Genomic DNA, 19,824 nt, shown 5'->3' on the forward strand with positions numbered 1-19,824 from the left:
GAAAATGTAGGGCTAAAATGCAGCTACTAGGAGCGAACAACTCCCTAGAAACGTAAAATTCTTACTTATCTGCCCTGAAAATAATCTATAAAATCTTTAAGAGAGCCTCTAAAATAGTACACTTCAGCTATACAGTATATGTATAATATTTCAGTGAAGACAATGGGAGTAAAATTACTAAGCTAATTGATTTTAGTGCACTGTCTTCCCTACAAACCTAAAAAGAAATCAATAAAACATAATAGCAAAACAGATGGAAAAAAACATCCAGAAACTGCTTCTGAGTAAGCCTAAATAACCCACCTGCTGAACTATTTGCCATATTATACAGGTAGTATCTCTGGAGCCTGAAATTAAATGAATTCCACAGTGGTCTATTGCCAAGCAGGTCACAATATCTAGATAAAGAAAAGAAGACAAAGCTGTCACATGAGCAATTAAGATCAATTTCCCACAGACTGACAATGTGGATACACTTTGTCACACTGTATCCTGTTTTGCAGACAGCAGGAAATACTCCACTGTGATAAGGGCTGGTGACACTATGAAATAATGAAATCATCATACAGCCAAGTGTACCCACTTGACACATTCAGCTTTGCTACCTAAAAATAGCAGGCAAGCCTTATTTTGAAACTACATCAAAGCACCACTCCAATGACAAAAGCCATGCTCAAGTATTTATATATAATCACAGTTCAAATGTTCTTCTGTTCTTATACTGCCAATCCTTTCCAGCTGCTACACTTGTGTGCCCAAGTGACGTGGCTATATTCTGAGACCACCAAATAACACACATAAACCTTTTCCATTTCCCAACAGAGTGACTGACCCATGTGCCTGATGTGCTGTCCCATCAGTTTGCCCTTCGTAAGGGATGTCACTCGGATGCTGTTGTCCCAGTGCCCACCACTGAAGAGCAGCTTAGCGTCATGGGACACTGCAAACAGCTTGGAGGTGATCTCCAGCCCTGGGGCAAAAGGACCACTCATGCTGCGCTGTGTTCTGTAGGAAAATGATGAGCAGTTAACAGTAATCTTGGTTCAAATCCACAGATTTTGCACTTCCTCTGTCTTTAAAAATCAGTAACGAATTCCATCTATAGAAGAGGCCACATCCATGGCAAAACTCTCACTGCCACCAGTGACTGGAAGCAAGATTTCATCTTAGATTTTTTCAGCCTTTTACCCAATTGGATAACTCACATCCCTACTAAACAATGTAACATTAAAGACAAAAAGGAATACTCTTAAAAACAAAAAAACCCAAATCACCACATATACCTATGTATTACTAGAGTGTAAGAAGGGATGAAGACTATCTCAGATTCCAATGAGTTTTCATGACTGATAATTAGAGAAAAATTACAAGTAGCTTGAAGAATGAAGCCTGAAATGCTACTTACATAACTCTACTAGAATGCTATTACAGATTAGAGTTAATATTACTGAACATCAGAAGATGCATTCTTAGGTGAAAACTCAGACAGTGAATACAGTACAACCCACTGATTTTGAACAATTACTGTATTTCATTATTTTAGATGCATTCATCTGTACCCCTCCTTAAAATTTGCTTACTTGGGATTTGTCACTGTTGTATCTTTGATGAATGTGAAATAGTTGGAAATATTCTTGTCATAAGGCAGCCAACCGTGAGTTCCAATAACGCAGTTCAGACTTGTTGTTACCTAAAAAAGTTTGATGAAAACAATGAGGTTTATTTTCTGCTTGCCTTGATGCTAATGGAGCTTGCATAAAGTCCAGCAGAGGCTTCTTGAAAACCTACTACAAAGGAAAAGCACATGCACCTCTCCCCAGACAAACAAATCAATAAAATTCTCACTCAGATGAGTTAATCCACATGTGGTACACAGAACCACATTAGAAGAGTCAGGGCAGGAAGGATGAAAGTTGGCTAGAAAATCACAGCCAACCAACCCCTCTCAAATATTTAATTACAAGTCAGCCATTTAGTTAAACCTGTTGCTCCTTCTCTTCTCTGAATACTAATTGTTAATAGTAAACACTAACACAGAAGATTTAACAAACATTGTACTACCATTTCATTCCTGAGGGAGTAACAAAGGAATCTAAATATTCAAGGTTATTTTCATTAGGTATTTATGAAAAACACAAGGAGAATTTTAGATGTGTCCAAATAACCTATGAATATACTACATTAAACCAAGACAATAATTTTGACATACAAAATAGAAATATCAGAATACTCTTTCCTGCAAAACAGAGGTATTGCACTGGGGCCAATGCCTAGGTCACATATACAGATGCAAATACAAAACCACTGTTCTCCTTTCGTTGTTTGGTATCTGCTATAGTACAAGAATGTGGGTTAGTGCAAGAGTTAGTTTTAAGAACAGTGCAGGCCTTCGGAGTGTGCATGCAGCAGATATGGTATAGTTTAATATATGGATTGGAAAGCATTGACAAACAATGACACCATTAATAACTCAGTGCTGCAATTTTAAATCTGGGCTGCATTGCATTAGCAAATTGGTTGTTGCAGGGAAATTGATCAAGTGGCAACTTACAATGTGCCTCACTATAATTTATAGTCATGTCTCATCAGCTCTTAAATGCCGTTCAACAAATTAGCCTAGCTTCTCCTTGGAAGATGAATATTTAACTTATAACTGACATTTGTTGTAGATTAAAGGAAGACATTTCAAGAGGAACAGTTAGGAAGTGTTTCTCTACAAATGGCATGAAAAAAATGTACCTATTTGATTACCTGCAGTTTAAAAACGGTATTGACACATGCAACTCACCAAAACCTCTGGGCTTCCCTGAGAAATAAAGGAACGCGACTGATTCCTGGGGACAACAGCTTTGACAATGGGCACACCATCACTAATTCCCTAGGAGAAAGGACATGGGTTTGATCTGATTATATCCAAAAGCTAAAGGATAAATCTAGAACCTGTAAAGAGTAAGATCCAAAAACTCTGTAATCAGTGTCAGAACTGTAGAGCACCCTAAGGCATTGGTACACACCCATTCAGTTTGTGCAGGCAAGCTTCATCACAAACACTGCAAATGAAACCCTGACCCCAATCAGGGACTTTAACTACCAAGTTCAGTGAGTCCTCACACATCACCAGTGAGGTCTGCAGCTTTGTCAGTGTGGTGACTAAACTAATACTCAAACAACACCCACACAAGCAGCCAGCAGATTACAGGATTCAACCTCTATGAAGCCAACTAAAAAGACAGAGCTCATTTAATACACACTGCATTGTAAAATATTTTCTCTAAATAGGAAGCAAGTTTATTTTCATCTAGATTGTGACCTTTTGTTTCAAGTACATCACAAGTTTCAGATTAGATTTTAAACAATTTCAAGTAACACATCTACCTCTATGAAGAATGACTTCAGCTCAGTGAGGTGTTGGAAGAGATTCAGAGTAGAGGTATCACTTTTAGTTAGTCTTTGCACTACCTCTTCTGCTGACAGCCTTTGTGGATGGGGCTCCTAGAAGGCAATATTTGAAGGAGTAACAAATTAGACTAGTTTATCAATTTGTTCAGTGCACATGAGATACTCAGAATCTTAATGGGAAAACAGTTTTAAATAGCTAATATCCCTTCTTGAAGTAGATTAATTTATTTTGAAAATGGATTCCTTGGTAATGTGGCAAAGACTAATGTTGCTAAAATTACAAACCATGTTTTTTTTCAAAAGTCCTTGTATTTAACCAGAGAGTTGTATTTAGAGAACCCAATAAGTCAGTTGTATTTAACCACAAAGGTCTGGTTGAGAGGGAGCAAAAGAGCAGTACCTTTAACAGCTGACAGGGAGTTTGCCCAAAATTGTTTATCATCCCTTCTAAAGCCTTCCTTTCTTTCTCATCTGTTAAAGCATCCAAATCCACAGCCCCTGGATCACAACCAGAACGACGAAGAATAGGGGTGGGGGGGAAAAAAGAACACAATCCAAACAATTTATTAAGAACCAATATGGTCTAACATTCCAATATGGAACTAACACTCCAAAACTTAATTTACTTGCAGCATTATGACCCTTTGTCCCCAGAAAAGCCCCCAGACAATGCCTCAAATTAAAATACAATCTGAAAACTCCACTCTGCATGTGGAACTTTAAGTGTACCTGTTAGGACAAGAATTGCAGGCCTTTGTCTTATGAAATGAATTTAATATTCTTCAATGCAAGCAACAAGTAGCACATAAAAACCATCCAAAAGTTAGCTTTGAAATTAACAGATTAAATTTGTATCTATTATTAGCTGCTTTTAAGCAATGTGCCTGGACTCTAAAGCGTAAGAAACCTTACGCTTAGAAAAAAGAAATGCTTTTAAGCAAGCAAATAAGTGACAAGAAAACACAGCAAATTTTATAAAAAAAATTAAAAAAAAAAAGTGAAGAAACTGTAACAGCCCTCCTTTTTTAAAAAAAGATACTTTTTTTTTTGATTACAAGGTTTGCTGCCATACTTCATCTACAGCTCTGCTGCCTTACCATATGCTACTGAATGGTACTCTCAGAAATCAAGTGTCTTCTAATAATGAAAACTCACAAGCCTGATGACAATGACAGGAGAACATACTGCTTTGTACCTTCATAAGTACAATAATAGAACACATTAAGCGCCTCCACTGCAGCTGGTCCCCTCTGCTTGTAGCCAAAAATCAAATCTATCCATTCATGAAGATGAGCAGAAACATACTCAGATTCCTAGAAGGAAAAAATGCTCTTGTAAGAATAAGAGAAGTACTGCTCCCATCTTGAAATTTTTACTATTTTCTGTGGGAAAAATTCCATTTCTAAATTAAGATTGTCCACAAACTAGGTATTTAGCAATGTATAGGGCAGAAGCATAAGAATATCCTTGTGTGTTATAGGCAGTAACTGCCAGGTAAGAGGGAAAAATCAATACAGTGATACAATAGATGTGCACTATTGAAATGCACCTGTGCAAGGGAAGGTAACCTGCCAGCTCCCTAACACGACACAGAATCATCTTTAAATAGCAAGGGAAGCCTACTCACCCACCTCTGCATTTTGTCCCCTAGGACAGTAAATGCCTAAGTCGTGCCCAAAATTCCTAAGAGATTAAGCTCTTTTCAGTATTTTATCAACATACACAGAGCTTTTAACTGGAAGTTCTAATGGTACTTGTAATGTCAAATGCAAGCACAACTCTGGTTTGAATGCCATCCCACTTGTTTTACATTTAAGCCAGAGTCACAATGTGCAGGTGCACTTCCTTCGTGATTATGTCATACATACAAGCATCTTACCAGAGCCTTCCTGTGTTTATAAATAAAGTCTTCTGGGGAGTGGGCCCACTTAGGCAGAACAACATCATTTACCACCTCTTTTGACATTTGAAGCTGGCCTAAGTTAAAACCTGGTAAATAAATTCAGAGAAGTTTTAGAGTTGCTACAAAATATTTCAAGTACCTTGATTTCTCAATAAAGATTAAAAATCATTTGTTTCTCAATGCAAGAGAAGGACATTGAAAAATTTTTAATATAAATCCCTAATAACTCTACCACTGACACAGGAGGCTAAGTTCTCTTCTGCATGTTTATGATTTAAAATGATAAAGGATAACAATTATCCAAAACATCTAAATTATTTCAAAGCTTAAGTCCTAACCATAAAAGTAGTATTAATCTTTCACACATCCATCTGTAAACACATCTGCATTTGCTATATCAGGATTAAGAGTCCAAAACACTTCAGTAAGGTTATTCATAAGAAGGGAGTTACTTAGCAGTTTAAATGTTTATAAAATCAAGGCTTTTAAATCTGAAATCTAACCAGCTATCATTGAAACAACTCTAAACACTTAAATGACTTGAAACTGGGACTTGGGAGTTCCCAATTTTTCTAATTTAGAACTCTAGTAGACTGTAGTAGCACAACCATAGAAGTCCATTTTCAAATTGTGCAAAGATAGAGAAACAAATCACTAAACAATAAATGTGAATTTAAAAATGTCTAGGAGTCTCATGTCAGAATGCAGGATACTCTTTTCGATCAGCATTATAATAATTATAATTAATCTCTTAACTTTTGCTAAGAATTTAATCAGTATTAACTATTACTAACTTTTTCAAACATCCAAATGAGTATCTCTGATACTTTCCATTGGGTAAACAACACTATTTTTAACCAACCTTAAGCTCACAACCTGAATTTTAAACTATGTTTAGGCTGCTGTTTAACACAACTGGTATCCTCACTAAACAGTTTGAAGCCAGATTCCTGATTAACATCTACAGTCACACTGTAATATTAATATTAGTGATCCTCAGCATTCAGAAATGGCTGTAACAATTCTTTTCTGAAGAATACAGAAACAGTTTTCTGTGAGAATATTCTTAGCAGTCAGTTTACCATTTTGATTCTCCAGGAATTCCGGAAAGTAGAAGAACTCTGGGATAAGTTCCTTGACATCATTGGGGTTGTCCATGAGTGCCTGCCAGGTAGCAGGAATAGAGTGGAACTGTCTGTCAGCACAGTCAAATCTGTGGATCAGAAAACTCAGGTTAGACTTTGATGATTCTCTCAGCAAAAGGACAAGGAAGAAGCAGGAAGGGGCTGCTTTTATTTGCTCAGCATACCTGCCACTCTGAAGCTGGATATGAAGTGTTGTGAAAGGCTCTACCCGAATGAGGTAATGCATGACACCAGCAGCATTTGAGTAATGTGTCCCATAGTGAAATTTGTCAATCATCCCAAGAGGATCCTCAAAATTCTCGTATCTAAAAAAATAAATATTTTTAAATCTTTATAAATAACTGAGCATTACAGTTGATTTGCATGTGGATTATGCTTATTCCAGGCAAAGATTCAAAAGAAATGACCACAACAATCTATAAGAGAAAAATACATTGTTTTCTATCAAATGTGAAGATTCCAAATCTTACTTAGAAAGTACCTAAGAAAAAGACTGCTGAAGGATAAAAATGTACACCAGATGAATGAAGCCTTTGCATACCTTTTATACTCTTCCCTAGGCACTTTCTGTCAGCATTCAGAAACTAGACAAAGGGCAGACAGGACTTCATACAACAGACCAAAAAAACCCTCATCACTAAAATGAATATTTACTAGTGAATAGACTTGTGATTGTTTCCTGCAAGACTTAGGAAATGTGTTTTGACTGTGCAGTATGCAGAAGAAAGATCTTTTTCACATTCATGCCCCTTTCCTTTTCTACTAGCAAACTCACTCTACCATGCCACCATCTGGCTGATACATTCCTCAGCCTCACAAGGCTAGTAAGAGAAATTCTAGTTAAACATACTTCTAGAGAACCCACTTCATTACAGCCAGGATAGAGCCTAATCATTTAAAGGAAATTCTCCATATTCCAAGTTTTCAGAAAACACCTGACTGCAGTCTGGTATGATTGCACACTCACTCCCCAGACTAGCAAACACTTGAGACATATTTTGTTTTGAAGATAAAAATCTATGCTTGAAAAAAAGAGGAAGCACAGATTTAGGATCAATGTTAGCAAAAAGATGAAGCACTGATTTAGGATCAATGCTACCTCTTAGCACCGGCAGCTCAACTCAGTAGTATGATTTCACATTCCTTATCTTGAAGCAGACAGGGGACATGTTATGTCTTTCCAAGCTGCTGGGCCATTAAATTGTTTCTACAGTCTTTCAGTTTTTCATCTCCACAACTGAGAAACACCTAGAAATTTACAACAGTAAGTTTTGTCCTTCCACTCCCATATAACTGAGTGCCATATAAAATAGTCTGAATGCAGCAGGAACAACAAACCAACCACATTTGCAAAAGCATCTGTTATGTCATAAAACCAGCTCCAAAAATTTCACTGTCACAACTGTATTTTTTAAATGTATTATAAGCCTGGAGGCTCAAAAAAGACAAAGAAATATAACCAAGTGTTCAAATACGTACTTCTCTTTCACAGTCTTAGCGTTCTTCTCATTTACCACACCTATGGGTTTGGACAGGTCCCTAAATACTGCAGGATTATTCAGGTCCAGTTCTTCTGAGGTGTAATCTCGTAAAATCCAGGGAAACTGAAAAAGAAAAGTAAGATGAACATCAAATAGGGATTAAAAATACATTTTTCAAAACAGAAAAAACACATACCTTTGGCAAAAATTTAAAAATTAACTTTTTAATTACCACAGGATATTGAGCAAGGTCATTGTAAGTTCGTCCTGCCATGGTATTCAGCTGAATAAGGTAGTCAAAGTTGGATATTTCTCTATTCACCCATTTCTGAAAGACAAAGAAAGATAAAATGGAATTCACTATACCAAAGATATAATTATTGCAAATTACACATTTTGTCAGTATCTATCTGCCAGAGGATAGCACTGGCAAATGAAAAGCACAAGACCACAAACATTGTATGCAAGTCCTGATTTCTCATAATAAAGTTTATTTTCACTTTGATTCAGTGATTGTGCTATCTATATTTCATTGAAATCTGGTTCTGATTTCTGATAGTACTGTTCCAAACACAGAGCAGCAGACAATTAGCAACCTTGGTAAAAAGGAAAAGAAAAACAGGAAATAAGATAAACTAAAAGAAGGTAAGTATGCACGTACTGATAAAATGGAGAACAGAACATTGAAATTCATTTGAGTGCTATGATTAAAATTTATTTATAAATTATTCTCCCATTGATTAACAGTACAGGTTAAGTACAGGTTTAAACCAAATTTTCTGTGCACCTTCGTTTGCTTCATTGTTATATTCTGAACCAAAGAACAGACTTTAGCTGTGTTCAGAAGAGCTCAGTATTTGTCTATAGAGTGATGGAGATGTGTCATGACAAATGATGTTTTCTCTGTGTAAATATACAACTCGATAGTTTTTATTGTTAGGAAAACAACAATCAAAGTATTTTCAATATTTTAAAGTTATTTGTAAAACTTTCTCCCTCAGAGAAAACAATTTTGGCATAAAGAGATTGAAGATAAAAATATATTTACTATATTTAAAAATTTATCTGTGTTTATGGTAATAGGGAAATTTTCCTTTTTTAGCAGTATTACTAATTCCCACTTAATCTTCATGTGGGTTTTGTTGAAAGCTCCATCATGAAAAGATAGCAGGGATAATTATTTGCACATCTAGTGAAAGAAGCTTCAAAACGGCACTCAAGATCATAGACTAAAACCAGAAGCAAATCTGCCATGTTTTATATTCATGTTAAAATACCTGTCAACCACATCAACAGAGCCTGGCTACACCCATGTGCCTGACTGTAAACACAAAACAAAACATCTTCAAAATATGCACGTGAAAGTTCAGGGGCCAGGCTGAGGGTACAGAAGTTGGCAGCTGCCATCTTAACACTGGGGAACTCCTTCAAAAAGCAGAATTCTTTAGACCATTTAGCTGAGGTCTTGTACCTGCATCAAACCTGACGCTTTGAAAAGCTCCTGTGGTGATCTGGTCCCAGAAATGTTTGGAGAACGCAGTGACAATATCCGACTATATACTTTGTTTCGTACCTGTTAGAAAACAGAACTAATAAAGCAATGTTCTGGAGAATGAAGCTGACAAGTAACTAATCTGCTAATTAAAATGTGAAATAAATAGGACACAGTTACATTTTAATGTATTTTGAGCTCTTGCTGTTTAAAACATTTGGACATGGATGGATGTGACATCCGTCACATCAAAACCAAACCACACAACATTTCTAAGAGCTGTTCATAAACTGACCTACTAGGATGTAACTCACCCTAAATTCTGAAATTTATCTTAGTCCCTAAGGATCCCTAGGAATAAAAAGGATCACTGATATTACCCAGAGGGGAAAAATGTTCACTACTACTTAACCATGAAATACCAATGATTTCCAATGTTGTAAAAAAGGAAGTCCCCTTTGATTTGTAATTAATTTGTTTCATCTTTAAAAATATGGGCTTCAAAACATTTTGATAACTACTGCCGTGATTTTAGTTAAATAATCATTCTGTATAACAGAGGCGGGGCGGGGGGGGAAGGAGAATCTTGTTTTATCTATCTTTTCACAATTGATCAGTTTCTAGATGCCAGACTGCAGTCTGGTTTTTCATGATGACTACATAAAGCAAACCTTTTGCTATTAGTGTTACAGTATCAAGAAAGGCACCATACTCAAATACAATCACTGATCATAAAATTAACCTTGTGCTTATTGTATAAATCCATGAAATTTAGGAAACCCATACCTCCTTATTGAAGTTGAGGAAATAGTTGCTTTGATCCATAAGGAAGATCTCCAAAGCTGACCTCCTCAGGTTGTACCGACGCAAATGGATCTCTCGAATTTGAGAAAGGTGCCATTTGAAATCAAAACCTACCCCTAGGAGGAACACTCTGTTTACTGAGTTGGAATATATATTAAAAAACCCTTTTCATATAGACACAGTCCAGTACCAGCTCAAATCACCCCAGAGTTATTCCTAGAAAGGGAAACTCTTATAGCTGATTTGATTAACCATTTTGCTAGGAAAATATTACCTTCAGATATTGTTGTGCTGAAAGAAATGAAGGAAGAAATACCTGATGGAATGTAGAACTTGCTTTTGCTTTCTGATTAAAGACTTATAAATGTATTCTGTTGACAGAAAGTACAAATCAAGCCCTTTTACTTTTTTAAACAGGCTCAAACAAACTTATGTTTAGATTTCCCAGATGCTGAATATTTTGGTATACTGATTTGGAAAACTTTACTATTATTTGTCTAACATTTCACTTCAGTATTTTCACAGCCAGCTGCGTATGTTCCATTCAAGTTCCCTAAATTAATATAGATGATTAATGCTTACATACTACTACTATTTAATCAATGCATGAGTAAAACATTATTTGTCAGGGAGAACAGAGAGGTGCCATTTACAAAGCAAATTAGAGGTAGTAACTTTTTTTTCAATCAGCAGGTTTTTCGGTAAGCTATTTTTAAGTAATACTAAGAATAGTTAATCAATTTACCAGCTCAGAAAGTACAGTTCCAGATTGCTGATTCTGAAGGTATCAGTCAGCCACTAACCATCAAGTGCAATATTAATTTGAAGTACAGAACAACAACTTGTGTCTTTACAATTACTTTGACACTCATTTTCAAAACATAAACTCAGCATACTAAAAGCAGAATGCTGAACTGCACTGAAAATAAAGAGATATTGATCATGCTTACCTTCCTCCTTCTCAATGCTACCATCAAAGAAATAGATGTGCTGGGTAGTGACCTCCAGCCTGCCTGGTATCACATCAATCACTGTAATGAGTTCACAGTCTTCAGACAGTATTAGCTTTTCTTTCTGACTTTCCTCATCTTTCTCATCCCTGCAAAAACACCACTAAGTGTTACAGGGTTGGGTAGATTATACTGTTGCTTAGGTCCTTTGTAAGAATACAGTTCAGAAAAAAATCAAATCTGAATGGCTTGAAAACTACAACATAAATAATTATATAAAGGCGCTTTCATCAGCAGTCTTGGGTATTTCAGACCAGACCACAAACATAATTTCATAGCACTGCTCTGCTCTTCAGTCTTGGTATTTTGGTCTCAGGCACAATGGACTTGACTTAATCTGAAGTACAAAAACATCAGCATTTCCCTTTCTTATTTAATTGTTTGGTGGTTAAGTTCTCTGGCCCAGCGGGGAGTTAAGTTCCAGTTCATGTGACTAAAATTATCTTCAGGTTTATTTTGCTCTAATCTACGGTAAGCATTTAATAACCTTTAAAGTACAAAATGTATCAGTACCACTCAGAGTGCCACTTAACAGCACAGACACGCACAGATGCATGCACAACATGACATGTCCAATCACTGAAGCAAAACATTTGCTATCCTACCTCAACTCCCCTTTCCCTGCTCTCTCTCTCCTGCCCATTTTTTTGGTTGCAGTCACACAAGTGACATGAAGGAAGCACAGCAGGTCTTCCCTCTGGAATACTTTTAAACACAAGGCACTCCAGCACTTAAATTCCAACCACACAAACTTTCAGCTGAGAGTGGAGTGAATGACCATGGCAACTATGGACACAAGGCAGTTCCAGTCTGGTCCATGTCCTTACAGGGCAGATTGCCTCTTGAGAATTATAATCAATATACATAGGAGAAAAGTCTCAGCAATTCTGTAGCTTCAGCCCACCTGTGAGCAGTGAATCACTAATGGATTCTCACAAACATCTGCTCTGCCTTCCTTTCCCTGGGGCAAGGGATAGGTGGTATCATTACCAGTGGTGATAATGATAAATCCAACAGTACCTTTGCTGATCAAAACTTCCCTGGACTGAGTTGTTAAGGCCAGATAAAGAAAGAAACTAAGCTTTGGATGCTATTCAATTCCCAAAGTTGTTTCTTGTTCCTTATCCCTAGCACACAAACAAATCGAAGTTGTTTATCCTGTTCTACTTACAAGTTGGAACTGGCTGCTGTGTCTTCTTCTGGTAGCTCCAGAACATCATCTTCCAAGTCACTCACTTTCACCTGCTTCACCACCTCCAGAAGCAGAGATTCACTAGAGGGCTGTGTCTGGTGCACACCTAGCATAAATACACATAACAGCTCAGAACTTTTTCTACTACAGTACTCTTGGAAATCTGTCCTACTAAGCCTATTTTCTACAGCTGAATGTTAGTTTTAACCAAGTAAAAAGCAACCAGACTTCTTAAATATTTTTGTAATTAAGCAGAACACTAAAAATAGTCCTTGAGCTACACTGAAAATTGTGATGGTGGAAAGGGAACACAATACCTAAGAAAAATTTAAATTGAATTCTGATGTGGACACTTAAAATATTTCACAGTATTTTTCCAGATATTGCTAAAGCATGCAGATTTAACAGAAATGTACTGCATTTGCTTTTTGGTTATATGGGTTCACAAGAGTGTTTTGGGGTTTCTTTATTGCTTGAGCCTTGATGTCCAATACACCAAACTTAACAGTTACACCCCTAACTCAGCTCTTCGGCACATTTCTGAAACAAAGCGCTTCATATCTACACATTTTAGTCACAAATTCTGAAAGGCTTTGAACAAACACTGCTTACTCTGATCTCTTTGCTTCTTTCATGAAGAAATAATCTCATACAAGAAAGTTGTATGACTTATTTTAAAACAGAGAAGTTAATTTTTATTAATTGCGCAACAAAACCCCACATTTCAATGAAGCAGAGCAAAAGAATTTTACTCAGTGGGAAGATTCTGCTTCAGGTCCAAAAACCACTCTCATATTATAGATTTTACTACAGATGAAATAACGAAAAATCAAGATTTAAGTATCTAGCTTATACTACTTATTAAATAAAAAGAGGAAAGTGGGTATCTTTCTTTGGCAAGAACACAAGTTCACCTAAACTTTACCTAAATTATCTCTCAGGTCACTAGCATCCTGATGAGAGTTGAAGTTGTAATTCTGCACTAGTTTTAGTCTCATACGTGAAAAGTTTTCTACATTTGAAAGTTTCCAGTGAACAGGACGCTGTTTCCTAGGAAAAAAAAGAATATTCATAAAAACAATCTGAATAAAGACCTGCAGGAATGAATGGATTACAAAAGAGTACATAATCAAAAAAATACTTGTCATCCACTTGCACATTGTAAAAAATAAAATATTAAAATGTAGTTTATTTCTTTTGTTTCATATTGCAATTCTGATCATCACACTTTATTTTGTAAATAGTATTTATTTTCACAGAACTAGCAAGGTTGGAAGAGATGTTCAATATCATCAAGTCCAACTGACAATCTACCACCACCACAATCACCCCAAAATTACTTTCTTGTAAGAACCTTCCATGACGCAACTCAAGGCCATTTTCTCTTGTCCTGTAGAGACCATACATCTTAAGCCTGGTTATTGCAGTCAATCTGACCTGGTTTTAACCACATGAAACAGTCATGTGAGCAAATTCCTTTTAAGTATCATACACAGTTTAGGAACTCCAGTCTCACCTTTCAGCCCAAGGCCCACGCTCAGAGAACAAGTAAAGCTGGGCTGCTCTCCACTGTCTCAGTGTGGCTGTGTGTTGACTGCTAAGCTGTTTTAGCATACTGTTGTACCGTAGATTTTCCTGCCGAGCCTTTCTGCTGAATGGTTCCACAAAGTGCTCCTGAAAGACCATTGCAAACAGATCTAGCACTGAATTAACTCTGACCTTGGAAAACAGCTTTCCAATAATTCTCATAAAACAAGAAGAAATGGGAAACATTTAGCAATAAAACATTCTGAAATTTTAAGGTAATACTTAGGTGAGACATTTTTAAAAGCTTAGACCTAGAAGAAATAGTGCCAGACTTTGATTTAAACATGAGAAGCCTTACCAATGCTGAATCCACACTAAAGCAATTTTTCATCGTCAGAAAAGCAGTCAGTATTAGAAATCCTACTATAATAGGTGGGCTTTTTCTTAAATTCTGGTATTCTAGAATGCGACTCTCATTGTATTTTTCCTTTAGCTAAGTGAGTAAAATAGACCTACAAGTTTTGTTATTAAAAAAGCAAAAAGTCATGTAACTTTGCTATGGTATTTCCTGTAATTACCAGTTAGTTCTAATGCTGAAACTCAGTCTGGACCTTATATAGAAAGGTCAGTTTAGAAGCAATTTTTCCACACATTAAATAAGAACTGTTCACTGTTTTAAATGTTTTAATTGTATTGAAATAGGGTTAAAGAAAAAAAACCAAACAAATAGCTCATAATGGAAAACAGGTTTTAATAATTCAAAACACAAATCAGAATAAAAGAAGATGCAGCTAATGGCTGAGCATATTTCTACCTTGCTGTAAGAAAAGGAAGGCCTACTGTACTGAAATAACTTTGATTGCACCTAAGACTCCTAATGGACACAGTAGAATTAGAAAGCATATCTTAGAAGTGCATATAGTCCCACTGCCCATAAAATCATAATACAATTAACCTGTTTATAATTACTTGAACTGGATCATCCTAGAATTAATTTGCTCCATCTTTTAGAAGGCAACTCTTGAGAGAGCTCTTTTAAGAGAACCTTGCAGTCACTGAAAACCTTACCTGAAATTTAAGTTTACTTTCTCCTCTTTCCCGGTCTCGCTTGTGCATGTTCACCATAAATGCTTCATAACAATCTTTCCAATAAAGTGCCATCTGCTCATTATCATGTCTGAATGAATTCTCTTCGTATTGCTTCATATTTGGAATAATCTGGTTTCACCAAAGCAAAATAAAAAGTACCATTTTATTTCTGAATGGGTTCCTCTGCTTTCATGGCTGAAAAGAGGGAGGAAATGATACAAAAATAATTTACTACTTACATATCTGTCAATATAAACTTGCCACTCGTCAGATCTGCAGTATTCTTGAAAGTCCTCAAAGAAAGAGGGGCTGCCATTGGTAGGAGGCAATGAAGGAAGGTGCAGGTTCATAAAGAGAAGTTCATATATCTTGGATACCAATGTCCGAACAAGAGGAATCAAAAATGAATAAGTTTCTGTCTTCTCTTCAATTGACCTACTCAAAATGCCTTCCAACTTCCCCAGGAGGTAGCACGCTTCAGGCTGGCTCTCAATTACTTTGGTCTGAAGGAGGGTGTTTAGTTTGGCTGCTGCCATAGCACAGACCTACAAAAACAAACAGCAAAAATTAATGTGATTCTCCTTGATTTTCCTGCCACCCCTGCCTGCATATTCCCATCCTCGAACAGAAGCCCCCTTTCTTGTGCTCCGGAGGTGCACACTGACAGGACTGTAGAGTAAATCTGCAAAATGCAAGAACCAATAAAACATCCTCCAAACAGAAGGATGAGGGACTGCCACAGGTCTGCTCACTGGTATGAGCAGCTCTCCCATAACCCACAACAGTTACATCAAATGTGCCCCTAAACAATTTGCAACAAACCTGTAAATTGTCTTGTGCAATGAATCCAAGGAGCAGCTGGACTTGCACCTGTGAAAGCCTAATTGCTTCTAGGCCATCAGAGTACCAGACTGACAGGCTATCCATGAGAGTCACTAGTTCTTCCAAGAGCTATTGCAGAAACAAAAAATTGGCATAAAATTAAAATAAATAAAATAAACGGAAATAAAAGTAACATTAACTACTCTAGCTGGAGGCACAATAATTTCAAAGAGCTGAAGAAGAGGCTGTGCTCACATTTTTATCTTAGCCAAACTGAGAAAATCATCCCACAACACTGTGATTAAACCAGTAATTTAAAGAAATTCCTGACAACAAAAATCTACCTAGTCCAGTACATTAAGTCAAGTATCTCCCCCATATACATATATATATGTGATATGTGTGTGTGTGCGTACAGGGAGAGAGTCACTCTAGAAGGCACTTCTTTCTGTCAGTTTTTATACAGCAAAAGTGATGATAAGCCTTGCAAAATGTGGATATTCCCAAGGCAAACTGCACATTTCCCTATGCATATGGGTTTGTTTAAAACTAATACACCTTGATATGTTGTCTAACAAATTACTCAAGTGTAAAATCATTCTGACTGAAATATCCTGTTTAGGATATTACAGTACTTTAAATTCTCCCTGGGCACAGTAGAAGATAATTTATGAAAGTACTGTTATTTTCAATTCAGAGTTGGCAAGAAGTACAACTTTCACTGCTCCAAAGTTCAGCTCTCATTTCTAATTAGGTTTCCCAATAGAAGGCAAAGCTTTTAAGAAGAGAAAACTTTCTTAAAACAAGAAATTTAAAGCTTTAAGCTATGTTTACTTATAAGCATTTTGGAGAACAGCCTAGGAATTACTCTGCTAATGACTCTTGACACTGCACTTTTTTCTTAAAGAAAGTAGCCTAAAAAAATATTTTTTAAGGATTTCTAGTGAAATAAGGATGGTTTCCATATAATCTCTCTCCCCTTTTGCTTAGAAAAATTGAAAAGCAATGACATCTCCGACTGTGAAGGAAGCATGATGAGTGGCAGAGATTACATAAATGGTGAGATAAATTATAGGTGTTGAAATGCCAATATGGGTTCAAATCCAGAAGTGACAATTCCCAACTCGCAACCAAGAGCAGAGTTTTGGCTGGTCTTTCAGTCAGGACTCCTAGAGAGTCATAAATGCTGATAAACAGTGCAAAATCTGCTTAGGATACAACTGCTGCTGTTTCATTAGCTTTTACATTTTGTAAATATTTCTCCAGTCTGAAGAAACCTAGATTCTGAGTAAAGAGTACCACTTACATGCCTATTTAATTTGCACAATTAACTATATTCCCTGTGGTAAACAGTCACATTTTTATTCATGAAGAGGCACTCTAATCCATTCCACTATAAACCCTTACTCTGTAATATCTGTGGTTTAAAAACATATGACTAGAAGGGTGACAGTGTCCAAACCAACAGCTTTCTTGTTACCATTTCAGCCCATATACAGTATTTCCATTTTGCAGTTACTGTACCTTTTCTGTCCATAAATTTGAATTAATTAGTCCTTCTGCCTGCAGGAAACCTTGTACAATTAGCAAGAGCTTGAAGGCATTTTCAGCATGTGTAGGGAGAGCTTTCGAATCTCTGTTATCAGTCACTGACCATTCTAACATCTTCTCCAGTAAGCTGCATGGAAAACAAAATTCCAAAGTAAGTATTACACATTCTAAGTGGCTTTTAAAAAATCCAATTAAGTATTTAATTGAATCTCTTAGTCTGCAGTTACATAACTGCCATCTTCTTGATAAGCCAATAGGATAAAAGCGATTGAGAGACTCATGAAAACAGTGATAGTTTTAAAACCTTCTGGCCACAAGACACTCCTAAATAGGTACTCGAATATATTTCTAACAGTATGTGAAGAGCCAGCAGAGAAAAGTACACCTTGTTAGGAAACACCCACCCCCCTTCCCAGCATCACTCATGTCCCTCACTACTGTTTATCCTCAGAAGGGATGAACTGTACACTCACTTGAGTTTTATTTCATCAGAAGGCCGCAGCAACTCGTTAGACATCCCCAGTTTGGTGAGAGCAGAGAACACCTGTCCTCTCTCAATCCAAGCATCATCATCAGATTTTTCAATACCCTTCCACATTATACACAGTAGGATGTCTGTAAGTAACTGTATGAGCTCATTATCACTCCCCTACAAAAGAAGTGAAATATTTAAAGCCCTTCTAGTATAGAAAATCTTCAAAACATTTCTTATCACAGTCACTATGCTTTGATGTTTCAATATTTGAAACTATGCAGTCTAAAGCCCAATTGAAAAGCTCACAAAAACACAAATATAAGAGACTGTGGCTTGCTTGTATGATATAAAACAAGCTGCCTTCAGCAATCCTTGATTTTTTCACAGCATGTCTGCTCCATGCCTCCTCTGGATGATAAAGGATGTTTAAATATAGAGGCAGGGAGAGTTTGCAGGGGTTTTTCTGTGGTTTCTTGTGGTTGGGTAGGGAAGTTGGTTTGTTTGTTTTGATTTTTTTTTTAACACCAAAGCTATCCCAACTGGACAATCAAAAAAAAAAGACACATTACGAAAGGAAGCACCCCATTCATTATAAAAGAGCCATATTGTTCGCTTTTCTGTTGGATGATAGGAGGGACAAAAAAAAGTAATAACCATTCATTAGGGAGATTCAAAGAACAAAAAGAAATTTTCAACAGTTGGAGAAACCAGTCACATAGTTACTTACTCCTTGGTTTTCAAACAGAGAAAGCTCAGCAGTGAAGCCCACATCATTCGTTACACCCAGCTCTTTGTCGGGCTGCCTGGAGAAGGGCTTTGTGCTCTCTGTGGGTGAGGGAGTGCTGGGCTGGCTGTCTGTCATCTGATTCCCAACATCAGCCAGTTCATAAGAGTCAACACTGGACAAATCTAAACTCAAATGTGAAGGATTACTGTGCCACAATTCCTCTCGGCCCTCCGAACTAAAAGACATCTCTGCTGCGGATGCTTCTTCCAGTGGCATAACAGAGAAATGGGAAGGGACGTCCAGGGATTTGTTGTCTTCTAAACTCCACTGGTCAAACAGACCATTAACTGATGCAAAGCTGCCAGCTTTCTCTCTCTCTGTCTTATCAGCTTGATGATTCTGAAGCTCTTCAGCAGGAGGCTTTTTTCCCTCTTCCCTGGAGGAATCAGTCCTGCTCTCCTTAAAGCCAATGCGGACCTCTGAGTTTTCTTTCAGGAACAGCCTAACCAAAGTGTCCTGCCAGCCCAGCTGCTGAGAAATCTGTTGTGCTGCATCCAGTTGGGAATGCAAAAGGTGCAAAACCTAAGGATAGAAGATATCCCATATCTACATATTAATTTTAGCTTGTAACTGCATCCATCTGGCTTTTCAATTAAACATTTAACAGTCTTACAACTTCTTTAGTTTTCTTACAACCTTATAGAAAGAGCCATAACTGGCTAAAATAAGAAGCAAACCAGCCACAAAATAAATTTTTCTTGTAGAAAAATGAAGGAAAAAGTTAAAAATTCTCAGGAGTAGGGGAGAAAATAAGCTATCAAAGCATATTGGTAAGTTCCCATATTTCAGCAACTCTTATGCAACAATTCCTTCAAAAGCCAGTTATCTCAATAAACAATCCCATTCCCCCATAGTCTAAAAAAATTCTCAACGAGAAAATATGCTTGATTAGCAACTATTAAATAGATAAAATTTTAAAAATTGCAGTAATAATAGCTTACTGATAGAGTACATTTTAGTTTCACTTTTTCATTTTGGGAAAACTTAATAGACTATAAGGTGTCTCATAGCTACATTCAGTACTAATTCCAGTGATACGAGCTTAGAAAGAAGTCAGCAATTCAAGGAGCCTACTATCTCAAACCTGTAGAAAATATAAACTATTTGAGAATCATGATGCAAGCTTCACTTTTTGTTTTGGCTTTTT

At 36.8% G+C, this 19,824-nt stretch overlaps 1 protein-coding gene across 6 annotated transcripts in view; it reads right to left on the bottom strand.

Annotated features, from left to right (window-relative positions):
* The window catches only part of NBEAL1 (neurobeachin like 1), a 76,534-nt gene that overhangs the window by 12,545 nt on the left and 44,165 nt on the right, over positions 1–19,824 (bottom strand). For all 6 annotated transcript variants that reach the window (XR_004498269.1, XM_015634492.3, XM_015634493.3 and 3 more), the window contains 24 exons: positions 18,618–19,199; positions 17,889–18,064; positions 17,389–17,542; positions 15,865–15,993; positions 15,282–15,587; positions 15,022–15,171; positions 13,943–14,100; positions 13,352–13,476; positions 12,406–12,532; positions 11,175–11,323; positions 10,207–10,340; positions 9,400–9,501; positions 8,161–8,256; positions 7,927–8,051; positions 6,612–6,752; positions 6,385–6,515; positions 5,279–5,388; positions 4,595–4,712; positions 3,800–3,897; positions 3,376–3,492; positions 2,789–2,878; positions 1,581–1,690; positions 833–1,005; positions 304–398 (listed from right to left, as the gene is read on the bottom strand). Coding sequence is in view for 5 of the 6 variants with exons in the window: in XM_015634492.3 (XP_015489978.1) it covers positions 304–398; positions 833–1,005; positions 1,581–1,690; positions 2,789–2,878; positions 3,376–3,492; positions 3,800–3,897; positions 4,595–4,712; positions 5,279–5,388; positions 6,385–6,515; positions 6,612–6,752; positions 7,927–8,051; positions 8,161–8,256; positions 9,400–9,501; positions 10,207–10,340; positions 11,175–11,323; positions 12,406–12,532; positions 13,352–13,476; positions 13,943–14,100; positions 15,022–15,171; positions 15,282–15,587; positions 15,865–15,993; positions 17,389–17,542; positions 17,889–18,064; positions 18,618–19,199 (3,696 nt within the window). In the remaining variant the exon portion in view is untranslated. The remainder of the gene's footprint in view (positions 1–303; positions 399–832; positions 1,006–1,580; positions 1,691–2,788; positions 2,879–3,375; positions 3,493–3,799; positions 3,898–4,594; positions 4,713–5,278; positions 5,389–6,384; positions 6,516–6,611; positions 6,753–7,926; positions 8,052–8,160; positions 8,257–9,399; positions 9,502–10,206; positions 10,341–11,174; positions 11,324–12,405; positions 12,533–13,351; positions 13,477–13,942; positions 14,101–15,021; positions 15,172–15,281; positions 15,588–15,864; positions 15,994–17,388; positions 17,543–17,888; positions 18,065–18,617; positions 19,200–19,824) is intronic.

Source organism: Parus major, chromosome 7, assembly GCF_001522545.3.
Source record: "Parus major isolate Abel chromosome 7, Parus_major1.1, whole genome shotgun sequence".
NCBI classification, from domain to species: Eukaryota; Metazoa; Chordata; class Aves; order Passeriformes; family Paridae; genus Parus; species Parus major.